At 47.0% G+C, this 22319-nt stretch overlaps 6 protein-coding genes across 6 annotated transcripts; 2 read left to right on the forward strand and 4 right to left on the reverse strand.

Annotated features, from left to right (window-relative positions):
* Window positions 1-63: 63 nt before the first annotated feature.
* On the forward strand, window positions 64-3812 carry ACHE_60862S (uncharacterized protein; the record flags this gene model as incomplete). Its single annotated transcript, XM_043282083.1, has 9 exons — window positions 64-428; window positions 478-517; window positions 586-982; window positions 1035-1195; window positions 1259-1609; window positions 1677-2333; window positions 2401-3096; window positions 3146-3493; window positions 3543-3812. 9 exons carry the CDS (start codon window positions 64-66, stop codon window positions 3810-3812), a joined length of 3285 nt encoding a protein of 1094 aa, XP_043139498.1.
* Window positions 3813-6300: 2488 nt separating this feature from the next.
* Window positions 6301-6489, reverse strand: ACHE_60863A (uncharacterized protein; the record flags this gene model as incomplete). The annotated part of the gene is made up of 1 exon (XM_043282084.1): window positions 6301-6489. One exon carries the CDS (start codon window positions 6487-6489, stop codon window positions 6301-6303), a length of 189 nt encoding a protein of 62 aa, XP_043139499.1.
* Window positions 6490-10156: 3667 nt separating this feature from the next.
* Window positions 10157-10505, reverse strand: ACHE_60864A (uncharacterized protein; the record flags this gene model as incomplete). Its single annotated transcript, XM_043282085.1, has 2 exons — window positions 10157-10231; window positions 10299-10505. The coding sequence occupies 2 exons, from the start codon at window positions 10503-10505 to the stop codon at window positions 10157-10159; spliced, it is 282 nt and encodes a 93-aa protein (XP_043139500.1).
* A 1764-nt stretch (window positions 10506-12269) lies between these two features.
* ACHE_60865A (uncharacterized protein) lies at window positions 12270-13196 on the reverse strand (the record flags this gene model as incomplete). Its single annotated transcript, XM_043282087.1, has 1 exon — window positions 12270-13196. The coding sequence occupies one exon, from the start codon at window positions 13194-13196 to the stop codon at window positions 12270-12272; it is 927 nt and encodes a 308-aa protein (XP_043139501.1).
* Window positions 13197-15853: 2657 nt separating this feature from the next.
* On the forward strand, window positions 15854-16552 carry YFH7 (phosphoribulokinase/uridine kinase family protein; the record flags this gene model as incomplete). The annotated part of the gene is made up of 1 exon (XM_043282088.1): window positions 15854-16552. One exon carries the CDS (start codon window positions 15854-15856, stop codon window positions 16550-16552), a length of 699 nt encoding a protein of 232 aa, XP_043139502.1.
* A 2545-nt stretch (window positions 16553-19097) lies between these two features.
* Window positions 19098-20793, reverse strand: ACHE_60867A (CFEM domain-containing protein; the record flags this gene model as incomplete). The annotated part of the gene is made up of 8 exons (XM_043282089.1): window positions 19098-19444; window positions 19501-19568; window positions 19626-20008; window positions 20068-20138; window positions 20187-20223; window positions 20273-20457; window positions 20510-20645; window positions 20698-20793. The coding sequence occupies 8 exons, from the start codon at window positions 20791-20793 to the stop codon at window positions 19098-19100; spliced, it is 1323 nt and encodes a 440-aa protein (XP_043139503.1).
* Window positions 20794-22319: the final 1526 nt, after the last annotated feature.

A 22319-nucleotide genomic window follows, 5' to 3' on the forward strand; every position in this document is an offset into this window, starting at 1 on the left:
ACCTTCTGTCGGCATTTTTCATCGTCAATTCGGAATGATAATCAACACATCGCTGTATGAAAAATGGCATCTGTGACCCCAATAGAGCGGGAAGAAAAGTTCCAATCTGTCTTTGCTCGCGAAGCTGACAAGAGACGAAAGTCGACTGGAGTCAAGAAAGACGCTAATAACGTGGTTCAAAGAGATGACAAGGTATCAACACCAGGTATCTTTCGGCGCATAGCGACTAGTGTATCCAGGGCCGAGAGCTTTGTCCTGCCTAGAGACAGTCCTCAAAAAGCGTATATAGCGCCGTTGTATCCGAACATCTTCTCAATTGAAGCTACAGCGCAAGAACGCTCGATTTCGGGCAACGAGGAAATTCTCCTACTAGCAGTTAAAAACGCAAGCCCCAGGGGTGAGATTGAGCCATTGAATCTACGATGGATGTAAGGCACATTTAATGAAGCTCAATTACCACCGCTAATCGGATGTCAGGCACCTACCGCATGAAGGGATCGAATTCGGGGCGTTTCTGGTACGTATGCATTGGGTCCACTCAGAAGCCACATACAAAGGCTTACTATTTTTCCGTGAGGATATCAGAGGAGTGCCCTAGAAGCATATGGACTCGGGAAGCAGGCTGAGGCCCTCACCACATCTCAGTTCCTTGAACAAGCTCTATCTTCTTTCCAAACATCTTCGTTCCAAGGCAAACGCTTCCTGGCTTGCTCTGTATGCAAGAAAGTGATCTTACCCGGACATTCTGACGAAACCAGGATCAATATGATAGCAGTGCCGTACTTTTGGCGTGGAAAAATACCGGAAAGAAGGAACAGATTCCATAACTCCAAAGCTCACTGGACTCAGGCCCTGGTTCAGTCTGCCTACCATCTAGACTCTTCCATATCTCGCGAGAGCCAACAAGCAATTCGACGCCTATATAACCATGTACCCGATTTGATCCATGTTCCGCAGCTTTGGATACTCACTATCGGTAATAGTACGTTGACCACTTTCGTCTTCAAGCGCTGCTATGTAACCTATCTCTTTAGAATTTATTGCGACATGCTCGCCCACGGCTATCTACGATAATTCGAGGTCATCAATCACGACTTGCACAGTTGGAAGACACCCGTTTCCCCCCACAATATGCGTCACTATGAGCTCTGGTTTCACCTTCTGTCTCAGGCGTGACCAATGTAGGGTGTGGTTTGTGAGTGTCTACAGTCCCCTGGCCATTTGGCGTCCAACTTCATCATAATAATGAGAAATGAAGGCGTTCTTATACCGAGTCAATCTTATTCTGGAAACGACCATGGATACTCGCATTGATCCTAGACGTTGCGTGTACAGTCTCCAGGAAGATGGCAGTCTCATTGACGGGAACCGTTGGCCATCAATACTGCAGTCTCACCACGACAGGGAGCCACTTGCAATTCTAGTTTCTTCTGAAGCATCCATGTCTCATCAAAGGTTACCAGTGGCAATCCCGCTGCAAGGGAAATACGATTGGACCTCCCGAAAAGATGACCGTAGGGAGTATCCCAAGGCTAGCCTGGAAGTACTTAGCCCACAGACGCTAGATGAGTACAAAATACCCTATTATTGGGACACGCCAAAGTTCGGGGTAATGCTATTATAAGACTCACCACCCCTGTCATTCGGAAGGCTAATTCAGATATTTGTGGTGCTAGGGAGATAGAGACCTCATTATTGCACAATATCTTACAGAGTTAGATCTGAAGATACTTTATGATCATACCAGACGACTACGTGCCATGGAAGAAACTGATGCATACTTCCAACGACCCACGCATGACGAGGATCCATACTACGCACCGCCCCCATACGTTCAGGAGGCTGTACGGGCTCAGGTCGAAGCCGAAAGGATCCAATCAAAGGGTCAACACATACGCCACGAAGATGGTAACGCCCAGAGCACGGCGAAGGCTCCTACAGGTAATAAGGATCCCATTTTCACGTGGTCAATCAAGACTAAAAATACAATCAACACTTATCCATACGCACTTGTGGACGAAATATCTCCAAGAGAAACACCCACGCCACAGCAGCAGATGAGAGCACTGTTGGCGCATATGCACTACAAGATGATTTCTAGCTCGGATGTGTTCACTGCACAAAGTTACAACATCCTACCATTGAAGACCAGGTCAGATATAGACAGAGAAATGTACAGCCTGGGTAAGAGTGGCCACATTGACGATCACGTCTTTACTCTGCTTGCATCATTTGTAGGTCGCCTGAGTCGTGTTTTGGGGCATTTTATCGACGAAGACTATGATTGCATTGTTAAAGGAAAGGTCTGGGCAGCAGCACATCTCATAATACAGGTATGTTTCGACCCTCCTATATTTTATGTCCTTCATGCCATCTAGCTAACTAAAGGATGAAATATAGACGTTTGATTTCATTTCTGTGGATGAGATGTTCTCATTCCACTGCGAGATCTTTGCCATTCCGCTTCAAGAAATTATAGACCGAATTCAACAACTTCGCGATGGTCTATTCGGAGTTGAAGATTTCTATATTTCAAATTCAATAAAAGATGCATTTGTCGATATTGTCATACTCCTTGTGGATACATCTCATGAGGCATCCAGACTCATGCGAAAGGTCAAGGATGATATCAAATGTAAGGATCAGGCGGGCGATGACAACAAGTCAGAACCTGCTAGCATTAATGGTGAAATTCAGAATTCATCGACTTCAGCTGAACCGAGAGCCGAGTCAGCTGCTTCTCAAGAGCGCGGGATACAGACGGATGCTGTTCCATATGAAGACATAGAAGAACGCTTCACAGCGCATACACGATCTTCGAGATACAGCCCTCCGTTGCGCAATCAAGACAATACATTTTCCAGGAGAATGTGCCGCAAGACCAATCGGATATATGAATCTCTTGATCATGCACAAGCTGAATACTGCGCAATGTTCCGTTCGGAAGACGACGTAGAAGACTCTACCTACAGCGGAGTAGACTGTGGGAGGATTATTCCTCTTGTCTTACAGTCTGTCCTACAGGGACATTCAACCAGCACGTTTATGCCTGAGCTGGATATTGAGGAGATCTATGTGACATATACCACTCATTTGGTGCGTTTGATTCTGCAACAAACACAAGCCCTCGTGCTGACCTCGTTAGCAACTCAAAGCACGGAGCACACCTAGCAAAAACCTTCTTGTGGACATGAACTTGCTCCGTGAAGAGCTAGGAATAATCTCCAAAAATATCTCTGATCAGTTGTCCATAATAACAGCTCTATGCACGCCCAACTCTTATTCTTACGACGATGAGAGTGACACAGTGTCCTATACTGAGAGCAACGGGAAATTGACACTCTTTGAATATTTATTCTCTTCCACATCTAACGGAAATGGTGTGGTTAATATGTCGGCACGGAGAATTCTCCAGGAGATAAAGGTCGAGCTGCAGGATAAACTGGATGTATTTGAAGAATTGACAAAGCGTACAGAACAGCTAGAGAAACAGGTACGTAACCCCAAACCAAACAAGGCCCTGGACTAATAATATCAACTAGATATGCCAACGCGTTGAGATCATTCAAGAAGACCACGGCAAAGCGATCCTCGTCTTCACTATTGTCTCGACTATCTTCCTACCCCTCTCGTTTGTCTCGAGCTACTTGGGCATGAACACGGCTGATATACGGGACATGGAGCCGAGCCAAGGGCTTTTCTGGGAGGTGGCTGGGCCGTTCACGTTTGTTGTTGTCGTTGTTGTTCTTGCGGTTGCATATAATGTTAATCGTATTATGGGGTTGATACCTAGGGCAACTGGCGTTGTATAGCTTCTTTCTACGGGAATGCTTTTAGGGATGGACTAAGACTACGGAAATACAAGGTATCTTTCTCAATTCCAGGTCAGGGCACATCAAGTGAGCAGCCTTTGGAAGCCCACATTATAATTGAAAATATGACACCATTCTACCATCGCTATATTCAGTCTTCAAGATATCAGAACATGTACTATTGAAAAGAGAGAAACACAAACTAAAATCTAATGGGCAATTACCACCATGGGAACATATATGAATCAATAATAGTAGCAAGAGGATTAGGTATCAGAGCACTAGACATGCCTGCACATGCAACTAGAGTCGTTAGCGTCGGTGGACACTTATATCAGCTTATAACCAGTCGATGTAGTCATGTCAACCTCTCTGGCGTTGTGATATTTTCCCCTTTTCTTTCAAGAACTTGCAGTCTAGTGCTGCTGGAAACCGTGTTCTTCGGCACATGTCTATGCAAGACTATGCAAAAGGTCAGTCTGACATCAATCAATGGGATTTATTCCTACATTCAGGAAATAGTTGCTTGGTTGTATGTAAGTAATGAGGGTTAAAGAACTAGAAATTTTGGGGCACGTTTTGAGGCTAACAGGCAGTCATCTGCCTATTGATGCTATGACGCGTGTATTTCTCCTTTAGGGTTACAATACCACCCGACCTACGAAATGGTGGCCTTCATAAAGTGATCGGTCTATCATGATCATGTAACAAGTGCTTATGAGATGCACGTGGTGGTATCTGACCATAGCGCTTATATGTGCTACATGGCTGCTTTACGACCGCCAGTCAATTTACCATGCTCCTTTTTGCTATTTATTCTCCGGATATCCATGTTCTGAAACATCCTTAATCCATGTAAATGCGGAACGAGCCAACCATAGTCCCACAGGACTGGATGCAGTGCGGTAGCTCTTATGCATATGTAGGTATACAACGGAATAGCTATTGTTGGATTTGGATTTCGTCTAACGTGCAACCCTCCCAGCTGACCTGGCTTCTCGGCGCCAGAATTATAAATTTGTTGTCGATTCCAGTCCTAAATGCCGTCCGTCAACCTTCCGTACTCCAAGCTCCATTATTCAAATTAGTATCTCAACCCAAAATAAAATAGCAACATGCATTTCTCGGTTATAGTCGTGTCAGCATTGGCCCTCATGGTCAACAATGCCATCGCTGTCCCATATCCAACTCCGACGCCAGCTATTCCTAAGCGCCAAGAGCCTGCTTGTTGGACTTCCTGTTCGAAGGAAGCGTTTGAATGTCCCAAGCCATTTGTAAGTCTCACATTTGTCAGTTAGAGCTTTGCTAACGTAATGTTACAAAAAGAACTCGAAGCATCGTGGGGTATGTGCCCATTATCGAATTCCACGAAAGAATAGGATGATTGTATGATTTGATTATGATTGCTAATATAGTATCGTATTTAGGATTGCTGGACATGTTGCCTGGATTAAGCGCATTATCTACAAAGCCCCACAGACACAAGAAAGGTCGAAACGCCGGTTGGGGATACACTATAGCGTTTGCAAGCGGCCAAAAGCATGGGGCAAATGAATGCGATGATATGCTCAGACGTTGACGTTGGATGTTAGGAAAAGCTCGTGATACAAAATGAACAATATTGGCCAATTTTGATTCGGGATAACAGAACTTTTGATTCTGTTGGCATTATCGTACAGGGCCGTCTGCATCATTATTCACCATCATTGTCATTTCCAGCCAGTCATTGTTGATTTCTGCATAATGTTGATTTTCCCTTAAACAAGACGCACAAATCAGCATCGGTGGGACAATTCTAACCCCGATTTTTGACCAAAGTATGCTTTTAACCCCAAACTTACACATACGTAGCTGAAAAGTGAGAAGGGAAAGAATAATAATGCAACGGTAAGAGAGCACTGGAAAGCCCTGCTCACCGGCGGGCATGTTGTGTACTTGGTATTCCTCTTATTTCAAAACATTTGTTTCATCAGTTTACATTCCAGGCACCAATCGTTGCAATGGGACTATACCCAGCAACACACACACTTTCTGACGGTTGCTTTCTTAATCACTAGAGTACGCAGCGAAGCCGTCAGTGTGGGCGTTAACAACGCTGAATACATCGGCAACTCAAACAGGACTTCTGGATGAGTGATGGGTTCGGCGTCCTGGTAGAGCAAATCCTGTCTGACCATGTCAGTATCAACTCGTTTTATGGAATCAAATATGCGAAAGCGCCTGTTGGCAATCCGCGGTGGAGAGCACTGCTACCGATTGACTACGGCCTGTACGCCAATAGCACATATATCAACGGCACCGTCTTCGGTGATGCATGCATACAAAGCAATCCGACTTGGAGTCAACCATCATCTGTCGATAACACTCTTAGTCAAAGGGAGAATTGTTTGTCACTCAATGTACATTATAAATTACACTGCCGGCAGTGCAGCCTCAATTTACGGTGGCAGTATGGTGTATCAATCCAAGGGCTCCATGATTGATGTCGCTATCCAATATCATCTCTGACCGTAGCGATTTCTTGCCGGTAACTCCGTCGATACCGATGGTACGGCCGACGCATAGTCTCCTGGACCAGCTCCTCGCGCTGGAGTAGGTCCAGCAAAGCATCCATGTATTCAGAGGCGATGCAGGGAAGGTCACCATCACTGGTGGTAGCGCTGGTGGGAGCTTTCATTTCGTGCAAACCTCCCTGGCAAGTATATCTTTTCTCTGCCCTCAAACCGTCAACGTTCACCAACTCTAATATAGCTGCTAGATCACCTTTTGTGGGCGCTTATCCACATGCGGCACTACATGTCACAGGCTGCGCCTGTAGAATAAATGATATGTTATTCGGAGAGATGATCGGAGGGGTTACCAGACTACCTACCCCCGCACGGCGTACATTTGTATATAAAGCTGTCCGATCGGACATCCGTTCTCCTGTTCTTCAACGAAATCTTTTGTGAGATAGCTAGTCATTAGCACTACAGGCTTAGCCCATAACACTACAAAAGCTACGCAGTAGCCTGGATCCAGCGGTCACTGCTACCATAAAAGAAATACAACATATTCCCACAGGACTCGCCATTGGACCTAAAGACGCCCAAAGCGGACAGATCCTGCTCAACAAAAAGGAGGAGATACAACAGATAATCCAGGGCTCAAATGCCGAATCAGAACAGAAATGGGCCGTTCTTGTAATCCCAGGAGCTATCAAACAATACACGGGCTATGATGGCTCAACAGTCACTGTATCAGAGCAAGCAGCAAAAGATGAATTCAAACTACAGACTGGTATCACGCCTCTGAAGCTACATTGGTCTAGGAAGAATCATGTTCACAATACAGACAATACAGCAACAATCATCTTAGCAACGCCAGAGTCTGCCATATCAGATGTTCCACACTGGATCCACTTCTTTGGCAAGAATCTTCGCATAAGACGCAAGAATATAAACCCCAAAGTACAACAATGTGCCCGTTGCTGGGACTTCCACAATCCCAGAACCTGCACCCGACAGCCCAAATGCCGGCTATGCGGAGCTAAAGACCACACTGAGCAGGATCACAAAGAAAGCACCCAACAATGTGCCAATTGCTTAGGACCTGCTCCTGCAGATCATGCAAACTGCCCAGTACGGCCCAGCATCAAGCAGGGCATATTGGTCCGGGTTCCCGTCAACAACAAGCTCTGTCATCCAAAACTGTGGAGGACGGCAACCAGGACAAACAATCAGACACTGATGCATCCTCTGAGAACACTGCTGTAGAGGCAGTTCCCAACCCCACATCACCTCAATGAGATATGACAAATCTCTCCCACAACTGCGGATCCTCCAAGTCAATGTGGCCCGGAGCCCATCCCCCCATGAAGCTGCTCTCCAACTCGCTTTTGAACAAGACTACCATGTGGTTCTCATCCAAGAGCCTTGGATTTCGAAATTCCGAGAACGACGCCTCTCAAAACATCACCCTGCTTTCCAACTCTTCACACCAATAGAAAACTGGTCAAACAGGCCACGCACCCTCACATATATCCACAAACACCCACAGCTCAAAGCAGAGCTAGTGCCACACGGCCCCCAATCTAACCGGGACTTGACAGCAGTACAGGTGGGTTCAGGAGGCCAACATGTGACACTAATGAATCTGTATAACGCCCCTCCAGGAGCAGTGGACACAGGGGAGGGGCTGAAAAACCTCCTAAGCCAATCTCTCCCTACCAGACCCTGTTTGGTTGCAGGAGACTTCAATCTCCACCACTCATCTTGGCAGACCAATGCAATCAACATAGCAGGAGCAGAGCCTTTCCTCCAATGGGCAAACCACCAGGGGCTAGCTTTGATGCTGGAGCCAAACACCCCAACGCATGGAAAAAACACCATTGATCTTGCCTGGGCCAATAGATCCCTGGTCTGCCTAGGAACACTCACAGAGCCAGCACCAGGAATCCCAGTCCTAGCGGACCATGTAGCTCTGTCCACAACCGTTCACTGGCACCCTGTTAACAATGCAAAGACAATGCCACCCCTCCGAATGTCCACCATGCAGGAGGACATCTTTCATTCAGCCCTCTGCAAGGAAGCAGAGAAAATGGGGCAACCTCCACCTGTTCAGCCGGGCCTCCCACCCGATGCCTTGGATAGATATGCTACAGCAATCATCCAGGTGACCACTAATGCCATTGAAGCCTCCACAAAAAGGGCACACACACACACGCCCATCAATGATCAGGCCATAGATGGTGGAACATGGACTGCCAGGAGTCAGTGACATCACTCCGAAGGATCTTAAAGGATCCAGATAGCCCCCCACTTGAGGTAGAAGCTGCAAAACGAAACTTTCGCTGCACAGTACGCCAAGCAAAACGACAGTATTGGCGCATACAACTGGATAGCTTCACTGACAGCCAGGACGTTTTCCGAGCAATCAGGTGGAACAGGACAGAGGGATCCTTCCCAATCCCACCTCTGAAAAATGGAGAGACAGTCCACACCACCCCTGACGCCAAAGCAGAGCTCCTGGTGAAAACCCTCCTCCAGAAGGCTGCCTCCGCAGAGGATGTTCCCATTGACTGTAATGACAACAATCCAGAGGCAACTCTGCCCTTCCCACCTGTCACATCTGGAGAAGCATACCAAGCTATCTTCCAAGCCAAGAGCAGCACACCCGGGCAGGACGAGATATCCAATGCAGTCCTGAAGAAGGCCTGGCCTGCTCTTGGCCCCCACATTGCAGCTCTTTACAAGCACTGTGCTGCAACTGGATGGCACCCAACTCCCTTCCGTCAAGCCCTGTTGGTAGCCCTTCCAAAGCCAGGGAAAAAGGACTGCAGCAGTCCACGCTCATACAGGCTAATCGCCCTCCTCTCCATCTTGGGGAAAGGGTTGGAACGCTTATTGGCCCGCAGACTCTCCTGGATAGCCATCAAGCACAAGATCCTTCATCCCCAACAGTTCGGGGCTCTCCCCTGTCGCTCAGCTACTGACCTAGCGGCAGCTTTGGTGCATGATGTTGAAGAATCCTGGGCCTGCAGCCTCAGCGGCTCCATGCTAACCATGGATGTCAAAGGCGCATTTGATGCAGTCCTTTCAGGCAGGCTAACCCAACGACTCCACAGCCAAGGATGGCCATCCACAGTGCTCCACTGGGTGTCAAGCTTCACCCAAGACCGAACAGCAGCTATACGATTGGATGGGCACCAGAGCCCAACTTTTGCAGTCCCAGCAGGCTTGCCTCAGGGCTCCCCAGTTTCACCAATTCTGTTCATGCTGTACATTGAACCTGTTTTCAAGATAGGGCCAACAATCGCCTGCAGAGGCCGTGTCACAACCTGGCTTCTCTCGTATCGTACCTAGGGTTCTAGTTAGTTGTATTTCGAGACTGGACACTTACCCTAAGTGTCTCCCAAGTGATCGTATGCTCAATGCCCCTCCGGGTCCGGTTCGGTATGTCGTATGCGTTGATGGGTATGTCGCCCCCTCCAGGCTCCGTAAGATATTCAACAAGTAGAAACAGTAAAGGTAACGAATAGAGAAACAAGGCCAACCGAGTACGTATACTGGGTTGTTGGTTAAGTGCGGACGAGTCAGAAACTAGAAGGTAACCAATGCTTGATTAACTAGATTGATCGCGAAGAACTAAGCTAAGTACATGAATGAGCGTCCTTATATATCCTTTGGTCTGTATACCGATTCATGTGCCACGGTGTATACCTTATACCATATACCATATACCATATACCATCCTGTATACCGCGCCGTATACCATATACCATATCACGTGACCTGTTCGGATATCAACTTGATCCCTGTTGCTTCCTGCATATCCATCATCAACCATCATCCAATAGTTCTTTCTTAACTCCCCGCGTCATCACGTGAGTCTAACACGACAAGGTCTGTAACAGGCCGTTTTGGATATGCAGATGATATCTGCCAACTAGTTGTCAGCAAAACCCTGGAAGAAAACACGGTCAGACTGCAAAGCATCGCAACTGACCTGATGGAATGGGGCCAAAGAGAGGGTCTCACCTTTGACCTGGCCAAAACAGAACTCCAACACTTTGCCAGAGGTTGGAAGAAGAACAATCCCACCTGTTCGATCCAAACACCTGAGGGCACAGTGGAGATTAAACCCCCTCAACTCAAGGAAGCCACACGCTAGCTGGGTATCTGGTTTGACCGGAAACTGAAATTCAGAATACATACCCAGACACTGGCAACCAAGGCCAAACTGGCAGCCAACGGGATTCAAGCCCTGGCGAACACGGTACGAGGAGTCAAAGCTCCCCTACTGAGGCAAGCAACAGTAGCCTGTGTGGTCTCAGTCCTTTGCTATGGAGCTGAGGCGTGGTGGCCAGGGCGGAGAAGATCGAGACAGGATCTCTCAGGCAGACAGAAACTCATCTCCAATGGGGTGGGTGCCCAGCTAGCCTGTTTAGACCGGATACTCCGCAGTGCGCTCCTAGGAACTCTCCCAGTTTACAGGACCACCCGAACAGCCGTGCTTCACCGGGAGTCAGCCATACTGCCCATGGAACTACTCCTTGACCAGGGACGACGGAGTCTGGCCATCAGAATCCATCAATTAGACACCCAACACCCTCTGCACCTCCGGGTCATGCATCAGCCATCCCGGTACATCAGCACCCGCCTACTCCGGGCGGTGGACCTCAAAAATTTCCACCGCATTGAACAAGTGGACCCACTTTCGTCGAGCCCCTGGGACTCTCACAAATGCAAGGCTGAAATCATGGATAAGACAGACAATTTCGATGGTCGATTTTATACCGCCATCCATGAGAGAAAAAGGCAAGAAGACTTCATTGTTCTTGTGCTCACTTTGTCAAGGGGGTAATCTGTTTGTGGCTATGTGCAGATGCCAAGAATCAACATAGCTCAGTGTTTTGAAGTTGGAGAAGGATAGCCAATTATCAGTCGTTGTAGCATGCCATGAGATCGGAAGGATTCCAAAAGATTGAGATTGCGCGGTGCTGCGCGATGTTGGGTGACGGCTCACCCTCTCTATAGTGCACTCACCCAGGCTCACCCTGGTCGCGCAGCAACAAATCAACAAATCAATCGGTGTTGCAATAAAAACCAGTACATACGACCATAGGGTGTGGAAAACAGGGCTTCCCGTCCGCTCAGCCGTACTTAAGCCACACGCCGGCCGGTTAGTAGTTGGGTGGGTGACCACCAGCGAATCCCGGCTGTTGTATGTTTTTGTTTTTTCTTTTTTGTCACTGTGAGTGAAGAGCATGTCGCAGACCTAATTCAGCCTTATGTTAAGCTCAGACAACCATTATTTTGCCCCTTTTTCTTTGCTGCTTTAAGGGGGGTGGTCATGTGAGCACTTGTTCGGTGTGAAACGAGCATCAAGGGTGAGTGTTAGTCACCTACACTGGTGGATCGGGATTCCATGGTTAGGTCAGAATAAGAAGGGGATTACTCGAAGTGCTATGGACTTCACAGCGATGACTTCAATATATATACTATCCACATTGGCCTCGCAGAACTGCCGGGGTTTAGTATTCGGAGTGTATCATTCCGGTATGCTATATCAGGAGCCCATGCTATCTGCGATTATTATCATCCCAATGGCCATCCAATCATACTAGGAATAATCATCGGTCGTATTCAAGCCGGTAAAGACCGGAGCCTCTTGTGAGGTTCTGCTTCGGCTGACAGGACGCCGACAATGGTGGAGATTTTCAAAGCTAAAAAGAGATACTTGGTTGGTTGCTGCTATTCTGTGTCTTATACTCAGGAGTGACATTTATAGTTACTGATTTGTATGTGGACGCTCTAGCCAGGGCATCAGGTCCATCTCAACAGTGTCGACAGTGATATCAAGTAATTGAGTCCTTTTCAAGTTCACCGAAATGCACATAGACTGGGAGCTGCGTGGTATTTTCTATGTTTATTGTTCCACAATTATCATTCTTGCTCAACGCACTGTGATCTATAATCAGAAAACAACTCCTTCACCATCGACAACTATGTCGGTACCATTGATGTATGTGCTTGCGTCGCTTGCCAAAAGCACCACAGCTCCTGTCAGCTCCGACGGAGCTCCCATCCTACCAGTCGGATTGCATGACGCCCAGACCCTCCGATGTTCGGCAATCCCATCGCCCTCATTGAGGATTGTGTCCATGTATCCGGGACTGATGCTATTAGTCCGAATTCCGTACCGAGCCCACTCTGCGGCAAGGCAGCTCTTCAGCATCAGCACTGCTGCCTTGCTAACGTTGTATGCAGCTTGAGACTGAGGGTAGTTCGCACGATGTCCTGATATGGAGGCGATAAAGGTAATGGAGCCGCCGTTACCTTGTGTCACCATTCGTCGAGCTGCAGTCTGAGCACAGATGAAAGACCCCGTAGTATTAACATCGACAATCTTCCTCCACTGCGGAATGGGCATGCTCAATGATTCCACGCAGCCAACAATACCGGCGAAGCAGAATAGGGCATCGATCGATCCTAGCGTTCCAGTTGCTTCCTCCACTGCTGCTTCCTCCACTGCTGCTTCGACGGCCGCTTCATCAGTTATATCGACTTTCATCGCGGCGATTTTGGCGTCAGGAAATTTTTTTTGCAGTTCATTGATTTTCTTTTGCGCATTCGTCAAATCCGCGTCGAATATCATGAGGCCGCGCAACCCATGCTCAAGAAGGGCATCACATGAGTACATCCCTAAGGTACCGGCTCCACCTGTAACGACTGCATTTCCTCGAACTGAGAATCTCTTTTGTGCTCCCTTCGCTGCATCGCTTTCCAATACAGACTGGGGCGGAGGGGTCATAGAGGAAAGGCTGCCATCGCTAAACACCATGCTAGGAACGGCTCGGGTGGCGAGAGCATCACGGCCCGTTAACTCGGCTGAGGGCGCCATTGACTTTTGGGAAATACCGTGTTTATTATCAAGCGTGAGGTTGTAGGATTTTTAGAGTAGAAGAGGTTTGAAGGTTTGTTTCTTAACAAAGAAAGGTCTAAATACACTTGGAGAAGACACTGGAGAGATGTCCAACTGCACAAGCACAAATCGAAAGCCTTTATATGCAATCTAATTAGCTCGATTTCGGCGGAAAACACAGAAATTGCGTTTCTCGATTGCCACTGTACGCCCGGGTCTCTCGGGAAGACATAGTATTCGAGTCAAACATCCACCGTTCCTTCAATGCAGTCGGGGAACTGCGCGCCGATAATATCAGACCACAGTCGGCACACAGAACCCCGACAGTTGAGATCTTCGAGTGGGTGCCCCAGACCCCAGACTCCATACCCCAGATGCGAAGCAGGTGTATATACTAAGTTGGAGGCTATCCATTTTACCGTATATCTATTTTCGGGTCTGCTGCTCTGCCGTTCTAGGTAGTGCTCCAAATCCCTGGAAACATCACGTGTGTTATTGTCATTCTACCTCCTGTCCTAAGCTGAATCCTTATCATATTATACCACCATGGTTGATGTTAGTGATAGTGGTTCTGCTCTTCCCTTGGGGCTAGGAATTTCTTACGGCAAAGCCGGTAGGCCAGCTTTTCCATCACTTGTCTACCGATGCTGGAGGTGTCTTGTATGGGTACGCTTGAAATCAAATGTTTCACTTTCCGCAACGGCGACTAAATATTGTCCTCGTAGCTATGATCAAGGAGTTATTATTGGAATTTTGGTGAAGAATAATTTTGTGAGTTCTCTCTCTCTAACGCGTCTTTCTAGGTCACAGCTAATCTGTCGCAGGCCAAAGTATTTTCTACTTGGCCAATGACTCTAGCCTTCAAGGTTGGATGGTTTCTGTCCTCACGTTGGGGGCCATGTTCGCCGCCCTTGCCAATGGCCTCATCACCGATCAACGCTGGTCCATTCTTCCAGCAAACGTCATTTCCCTCATAGGGTTCATTATTCAAGCTGCCTCTTATCAATGTGCCCATGATTTTCATAGGTCGGTTTATTGCTGGCCTTGCAGTCGGTCAGCTTTCCATGGTTGTCCCTCTCTCTGTGTTAGTGAGCTGTCACCACCTAACCTTCGACGTGGTCTCGTTGCTTTACAGCAATTTGGAATTACTGCGGGTATCATGGTGGCGTTTTGGCTCAATTTAGGAACGCAACACATTGGTGGAACGGGGGATGGACAATCGTCGATTGCATGGCGGCTGCCGCTTGCATTGTAGTGTCTGTTTTCTTTGATTCTTGGTGCTGGGACCTTTTCCTTACCTTACAGTCCCCGCTGGCTGACGATGAAAGGTACGCAGATTTGTGGAGAGTTTAAGCATAGACATACTGACCCCAGGTCCAGATTGCGAGAATGAAGCATTATCAACATTATCGCGCCTTCGTCGTGTTCCCCGAAGTGATATTTGTGCTATAAATGAGATGCTTGAGTTAAAAGCATCTTCGGCCGTTTTCGACAATGAGACAACCGCTGCCTTGTTTCCTGGTGTCACTTCTCCTGCCCGGCTGAGAAATCCCTGTTTCCCCCCCGTCATCTCAACCGCCAGCTCCTTACTACTTGCCTTCTCGAGCTGATTCAGCAGTTTACAGGTTAATAAAACGCACAACCTTTCCGATAGACTGAAGGCTAACTCCACGAAGGTATCAACGCTATCATTTACTATGCACCACGGGTTTTCTAAAAGATTGGACTCGCCGGCCGCTCGGTGGATCTTCTAGCAACTGGTGTCATCAGTCTCCTGAACTTTCTCTGTACGATCCCGGTAATCATGTTTATGAATTGTTAGGGTCGCAGAAAGGGTCTCCTTGCGGGAGCCGTCGGCATGGGTATCTCCCAACTCATAGTGGCCACACTGTACGTGATGTACAAGATCTCTTGGGCCAGCCACCGAGATGCTGGTTGGGCCACTGCAGTGTGGACCTACGTCTGCAATTTTGCCTTTAGCATTGGCCTTGTTAACTGGGTTATTCATTCCGAAATCTTTCCTCCAGATGTTCGGCCCCAGGCTGTTGGCATTGCCATTGGGATAAACTGGCTGTGCAATGTAAGAAGTATTTTGAACGACGAAAATTCTCGTGCTCATTTCTATTGTTATAGTTCGTCGTCGCACTCATCACTCCACGGATGCTAGCCTCAATCGAGTTTGGCACATTCTACTTCTACTTTGGTGAATCCATTTCAATTCAATTTCTCTGTGCTGAATGGTTGCTAAATCAATCAAGCATTCCGTGTATTTCTCGCGTTTTGGGTGTACTTCTTCCTTCCTGGAACCAAAGGCGTTCCAGAACAGGACAGTCACTAAAGCAGACCCAACGGCTAAATTCAGACTATACCTCAGATTATTGCCTTCCATGGCAATAAGTCTCCGCGTCCAACAATAACATTGTGCGAATTATGAAATCGGGTCACTGTGTGCCGGCCCAACCCTCCCCAAACAGGGCGAGTCTTGAACGGACCGTTGTCATCCGACGGCAGATCGATGTGCACAGAATGGTGCGATTCCATGTTAAAATTGTTAGTTAGGCAGCAGATAGAACAACATTGCAGATAATAAATGTACTCTAGCATAAACACCCACAAAATCGAAATCTCTATCCCAGATGGAAGCCGAGTATACCCACCTCGCCGACAGGATCCTGTCGCAAGCCCAATCGCATTCTAAACCACGCTTTCTGGTCGCCATCGCCGGGGCTCCAGGATCTGGGAAAACCACCACCGCAAAGGCTGTACAAAGACATCTCAACGACCGCCTAGCCCGCTCCAATGATCTGAATACTAGCGCTGCCCTCCTCTCAATGGACGGCTTCCACCTCCCACGAGCTACTCTCGACACCCTGGCCAACCGTGAAGAAGCGTACGTCCGACGTGGTGCTCCTTGGACTTACGATATAGAGGGTTTCCTGCAGTTCGTGAGACAGTTGCGCTTGTGGGTAGATACAAATCCAACACATCACAACCCCGTTCTTACCGCACCTACGTTTGACCATCATACCAAGGATCCTGTCGCAAATGGATTCTCTATTCAGCCGAATAAGTCTATTGTGCTCCTTGAGGGAAATTATCTGCTCCTTGACAAGGAATACTGGCGCGAGGTTGCCCCGCTGATGGACCTACGGGTTTTCCTCGATGTTGATTTGGGAATTACAAGGAATAGGCTTGCTATGAGGCATGTTGAGGCAGGTATTGAGAAAACACTGGATGATGGCTATCGCAGGGTGGACAGGAATGATTATTTGAATGGTTTGGAGATACAGGAGAACTTGATTACGCCGGATGTGGTTTTGCAGAGTGCAGGGTAGTGTGACGTTCTAAGAAAATGAGAAACCATTTTCTCTATGATGGTTAGTCGAAGTAAAGGCATGTATGTAAAGCTTCATGGAATGAGTTGAGCCACCCAATATCGATGGTACCTCGGGGGACCAATGCTCTACTCACTTCGTCACAAACATTACAACTGTCATTAGACTCTAAGTCTTAGATGAATTCAGGGGTCAAGTTACGGGGCACAATTAAACCAGAGCGACCCGATTTATAGCACTGAATGGCGTCAGTCACCGGTATGGGGGACAGACAGCCGACACCCGCACCCTTATTCGATCACTTTTTTTTTCAGTCTAGTATAATAGTTGAACACTCTCCAAGTCAGCCAACTTGATTCTCAGCGAAATGTCTATGACTGCATCCGATTGCACACAAGTACGGAAAGCATTCCCCCGTCCTTTCCCCGACACGCCTACCAATGCATTGGAGCAATTCAAGATGTCCGGCAAGGTGGCCGTTATGATGCGGTGCAGCGGATAGTATTGGATACACCGTTTCGGAGGCTATGGCCGAGGCAACGCTGGAGTTGCTTTGTGGTATAATTCGTGAGTTCTCGTGTTCAAGGGTAGCAAGTGAGATTTGCCGGGGAGGGCGACTAACAGGCTGAAAGAAATGATTTAGCCGTGAAGAAAGCCGACGCTCTAGCAAAGACTCATCACATTAAAGCTGTCGCCTATAGAGTTGACAGTAAGTTTAGAATTATAAATCGATTTGAGCCCCGAACTAAATGGACTTGCAGTCTCCGATCTTGAACAAGTGGAGAATACAATTGCAGACGTTATCTGAGATTTCGGACGAATCGATGTATTTGTTGCCAACGCAAGTGAGCCCAGAAATTCCGAGTGTATCTTTAAACGGGATAAATCTAATTGGTAATCAAAATGGCTATTCCGAAGCCGATATTGGAGCAAAAGCTAGATGAATATCACAAAAAAAATCTGTTAATGGTAAGGACAACTCCAATCTGTATCAGTCCTTGATTCACTGATACTATCATCCAGTCGACGGAGTTGTCTTCTGCGCCAATTATGCTGGTGAAGACCAGCGTCAAGGCAGTGGAAACTTGATCATCACATCAAGTACGAGTGCGCATATTGTCAATGTGCCAACGGACCAGCCCGTCCATAATGAAAACAAGGCTTTCATCACATATTTCGGAAAGTCTGTGGCTCGTGAATGGAGGGAATTTGCTCGCATCAACATTGTTTCGCCCGGTTTCTTCGACACTAAGATGGGAGCAAGCCCTCTGGCAGTTAACGAGGCTTACCGTATGACATGCCTTGAACGCCAAGGACATACGAAGAAATTAAGTCTCTATACCTCTACCTTGCCAGCGGCGCTTCCACATATATGACCGGGAGCGACGTGCTTATCGATGGTGGATATACCCTTCCATGAGAATATGTTTACAGATCGGTTGAATAGAAAACTAGGCTCTTTGGGAATGCTTTATACATTACATCAATGAGCATGTGCTATCAGCAGTGTATCGTGACAAAAAACTTTTGGTTTCCACCTCGTATTATGGGAGTCTCAAGGATGCTATCATAATAGGCTGATAATCTGATACATTGAGCCCTCGAGGCGTCCGTTGGGCTTAGACCCAATGAGTCAGGTCATAAACAGAACTTCTGAGGGATCAGTTACTTTAGTAAATCTAAAAGGTGACCAGAGCTTCCATGTGGGACTTACTGACAGAGAGTTGATCCGTCCTATAAGTTACAAGACGTTTGATATTTGCTCGGCCTTATAGTGAACAAGCTAGCATTCATCCTGATATATTAATTGCTATATATTTTCCCGTAATTTAAATATTAGTACATACGATCATAGAGTGTGGGAAACAGGGCTTCCCGTCCGCTCAGCCGTACTTAAGCCACATGTTAAGCTCGGTCAACCGTTATTTTGCCCTTTTCTCGTTGCTTCTCTAAGGGTGATGGTTAGGTGAGCACTAGTTGGATACATGTGTAAGAAATGATGCCTTCAGAACCGAATGTGAGTCTTGGAATGATCAGTGGGTGAGCGAGGCCATGCGAAACGGCCTCTGCTCTCTTATATAGGTGCTGAAGAGCTCTCCCGCGCCCTGGTTCTAACATTATTGGACATAGAGTAACGGTACCAGTGATGATTTACATGTTTAGTCCAGTCTCTTGCGGAATTTCCTGTGCTGGAAAGAAGTCTAGTAAATAATAACGAATGATGTTCCTATCTAAACTCGGTAGCCATATGACGAGAATATCAAATCTGGAGGGAAAAGAAGGAAACTGCCTGGTAAGACCAAGGAAAACTATCTACCCATCATGTGATCACATTGAAGGGCTAGGGCTCTCTGTTTGCTCATATTGGTCTGTTGGCAGCATTTTCCAGTGTTTGCCTTTCATTGGCCGTCAAGACGGTCACACACAGGCACTTGTACTCGCTTGCCCTCATCCTGTTCAGGAATTGTTGCCCTGTAGCAAATAGGGCGGACTTTAGTCATGGTGGTAAATGGGCACCAAGCCCAAATCTATCTCACCTCCATCATCAACCCCTCTCCTCCCCAGTCTCAATATCCTTCAATTGAATAAACCCATCTGACTCCCTCTTCAACTGCTTAGCTCTTGTGCCAATATCAACTGAATATGACATTGTCTTTGAAATCTGACCCTTCTCCTTCTCACCTGTCCCTGATGTAACAAAAGCAGACACAGCAGCAGCCCTGCTTGAAGCTCCTGTTGCATTTGGGTACCGGTAGGCAGCTGAGGAGTCATGGGTTGTGTCTGTGCCAGGGATAATGTGGGCAACGAGGGCACGGCTTGCGGGAAGGCAGGCACAGATGATGGCAATTTGGCATTCAATTGCGGACCAATGGATTAGGGGTTCCAATTGGACTGTTATTTTTGTTGGCTGGTTTCATGTATGGAGATGGAAGGGAGGGGATACATACAGGTTGGGTTTGAGTCGGGGATGTTTTGGGCTAGAATTACCACTCGGACGATTCCGATGGCCGTTAATCTTCAAATGAGCGTAAGCATAGGTTTTAGCACAAGGATCAGATGAAGGGAAACGTACACCAGTCCTGCTGCCAACATAATGGCAACCCCAATTTTCTTCTGTATTGACAGATTCAACTTCAACACCTCATAAATTGGCATGATTACCATAACTGTATCCACCGCAATATTCACAAATCCATTTGCAAATGTTGATGCAATGAAATCAATACATGTTCCTTGTTCCTCCATTGCCCATCCTGTCCATGCAAGATGCACTGGTACACAGTGGAAACTGTCAGTTAGTATCCAGGTGACTGCAATTGCGGTGTTAACGGCTATCATGATGTAGTTTGTGTAGCGGAAGATGGGTGATTGAAAGATGCGGAGGAGGAAGAGGCAGACAGAGATTTTGGCAAGAGAGATCAAGGACTTGTAGACAAGGATGAAGGCGAAGAAATGCTATTGCATTAGACAAGGTTAGAGCGTGAGATACAATGGAAGGTGGGAGAGGGACAGACCTTATATGCTATGGTGATGTTGCTCTGTGGGCGTATATCCCATATGTTCATTCCAAAGCCATAATGCACCACTAATTTTTTAGCGTCTAGTTTTGGGTTTATCATAGTTGTTTACTTACTTAAGGTGTTTAGCGCAAACGAAACAACTGCCAATCCCTGAATAGGTCAGCATAAGACACAATCCTGTAGTAGAAGGTATCCTCACATATGCAATAATAATAGTATAATCATCTGGCCCCCATCCACCACCAAGCCGCAAAAACTTTGCAGTCATCCGGATAACAAACAAAATTGTTGCCAATATAAATGGAATAATCGTTGCGGGGTCTGCTTCAGGGTATTCCCGAGGAATTGGGAGATCACATTTTCTGGAGATGATGTATTTGGTCGCTAGACATGTTCAGATTAACTCATGACGAGTCAATTTGTCGAGGATATGTACTTAATGCTTCTTTCATGGAACAATTGGCCATAGTGCAACTGGATAGATTGGTCTCATATGTGGGATCAGTGCAGAGACATGCTGTGTCAGTTGTAGAACAGGATGTTGTATTAGTGAGTTGTTGTTCACAATTGACCTATTTGCTGTTAGAAGGTGTGTGATACAGAAAGAGAGGTTCTCAAGCATACAGCACATTGAGGAATGATTTCTAATGCAGATGCAATCATTGGCATCACCAGACATGCCAGGGAGAAAACAACCATACAATGCCAGTACAGACGCATTCTGGGCTACCACCAGTACAAAACCACGATAATCTCAGAATGTCGAAGGGGAAAAAAAATAAGAAAGGGAAATAGACAATGCCAATGTCGCGATTCATGGCAAGCGCGACTTTCATTATGTTTTATGTTTGATTTAGGGGCAATTTCCCTACCCTCTGGTTGGATAGCGATCACTCCGGGCACCTGCCGTGAATCCACCCAGATTAAGATTTATGCGATCCTGATATTGTGGCAATCGGAGCACTATCCAAGTCCGTCCGGTAAGCCGCTAAATAACGATCATCATGGTACCCGAAATAAAATAGCATGCGCTTTTCCAGACGAGTCAGGTTTTTGTACGGATAGACTTTGACAGCCCTGTCAGGACATTTGGGGTCCGCTGTCATATTTTTGAACGTCATTGTTGAAAACGGGCGGTTGCCACACGAAGGCAGTACTCCTCCAGGGGACGCTATAAATGGCAACCTTCTGAGGACGGAAGAGCACCTTTTTGTTCCTGCATCCTGGTTGATTATGAAAACTTCTACGCACTCCGGAGTATATACTCGTACTACTTCAACTGTTCTCAGAGTATCAATGGTGCACGAGGTGTAGGGGGCTGATGTGCACAGACTATGACTATTCCCATCGGCCTTGTGTCTAGTAATATGGCCCACAGCACCAAGAATAGCATGTGCAGAGTTTTTACGGCTGGAAACCCCTTTATGTACTTCACCGCCCTCGCTTTTTGCTTGGTATTTATATAATTTAGCCGAGTCGATGGGCCACACGACCAATCAACCACTCGCAGATTGCAGCTCAGCTCACCCTACTAAAATCGGAGGTTTCCTCCTTTCCCTTTTAGCAGTTCTCTATCAGTCTAGCACTTGAAGACGCCGATCAGAGGCCGCGATCATGGAAATCAGACCAGCATACGAGATCATCGAGTTCTGGCCGGATTAACATTCCATAATCTAACATTCCATAATCAAGCAGCAGCGTATTTATCTCTTCCCGGGACGAAAATCCCACACTAACGAGTTAATCGGCGAAAAGGATGATACTATCGATATAATGTAGTCAATCCACCACTGAAAAAGTACATATCCCCAAGAAGTACGGTCGGCGGCTCGTCTGAATTGATACACCATCACTCCCATTTCAATCCCTTTCCCATCGACATACTGATTATGCATAAGTGTGGGGAAAATTAGCCTTTAAAGGTTGATTTCAACCCAAACTCAAAACTGCCTGTGAAACTGCATTTGATGTACTCTCAAGAACTCTTGTAAACTGCTTGAATGGAATGACTTCCTGCATAGAAGCCACTACAGCTTGCTCAATTATCAGACATTGAAGATGATACTCTATCTAGATGGATTGTAGACATGTGTGAGTGTGGCCATCCATGACATTCATTTCACAGCTCGTACATCAACAGTGAAGAGAGCGGCTCGTAAACTCCACCGTCGACGACTGCAGTTATGAAAGACCGCAAAGCAGAGGCCACCAGATTCCCAAAGTCCTGCTGTGTCATGAAAATAGCA

The sequence above is a fragment of the Aspergillus chevalieri genome, chromosome 6 (genome assembly GCF_016861735.1).
Source record: "Aspergillus chevalieri M1 DNA, chromosome 6, nearly complete sequence".
Classification (NCBI taxonomy): domain Eukaryota; kingdom Fungi; phylum Ascomycota; class Eurotiomycetes; order Eurotiales; family Aspergillaceae; genus Aspergillus; species Aspergillus chevalieri.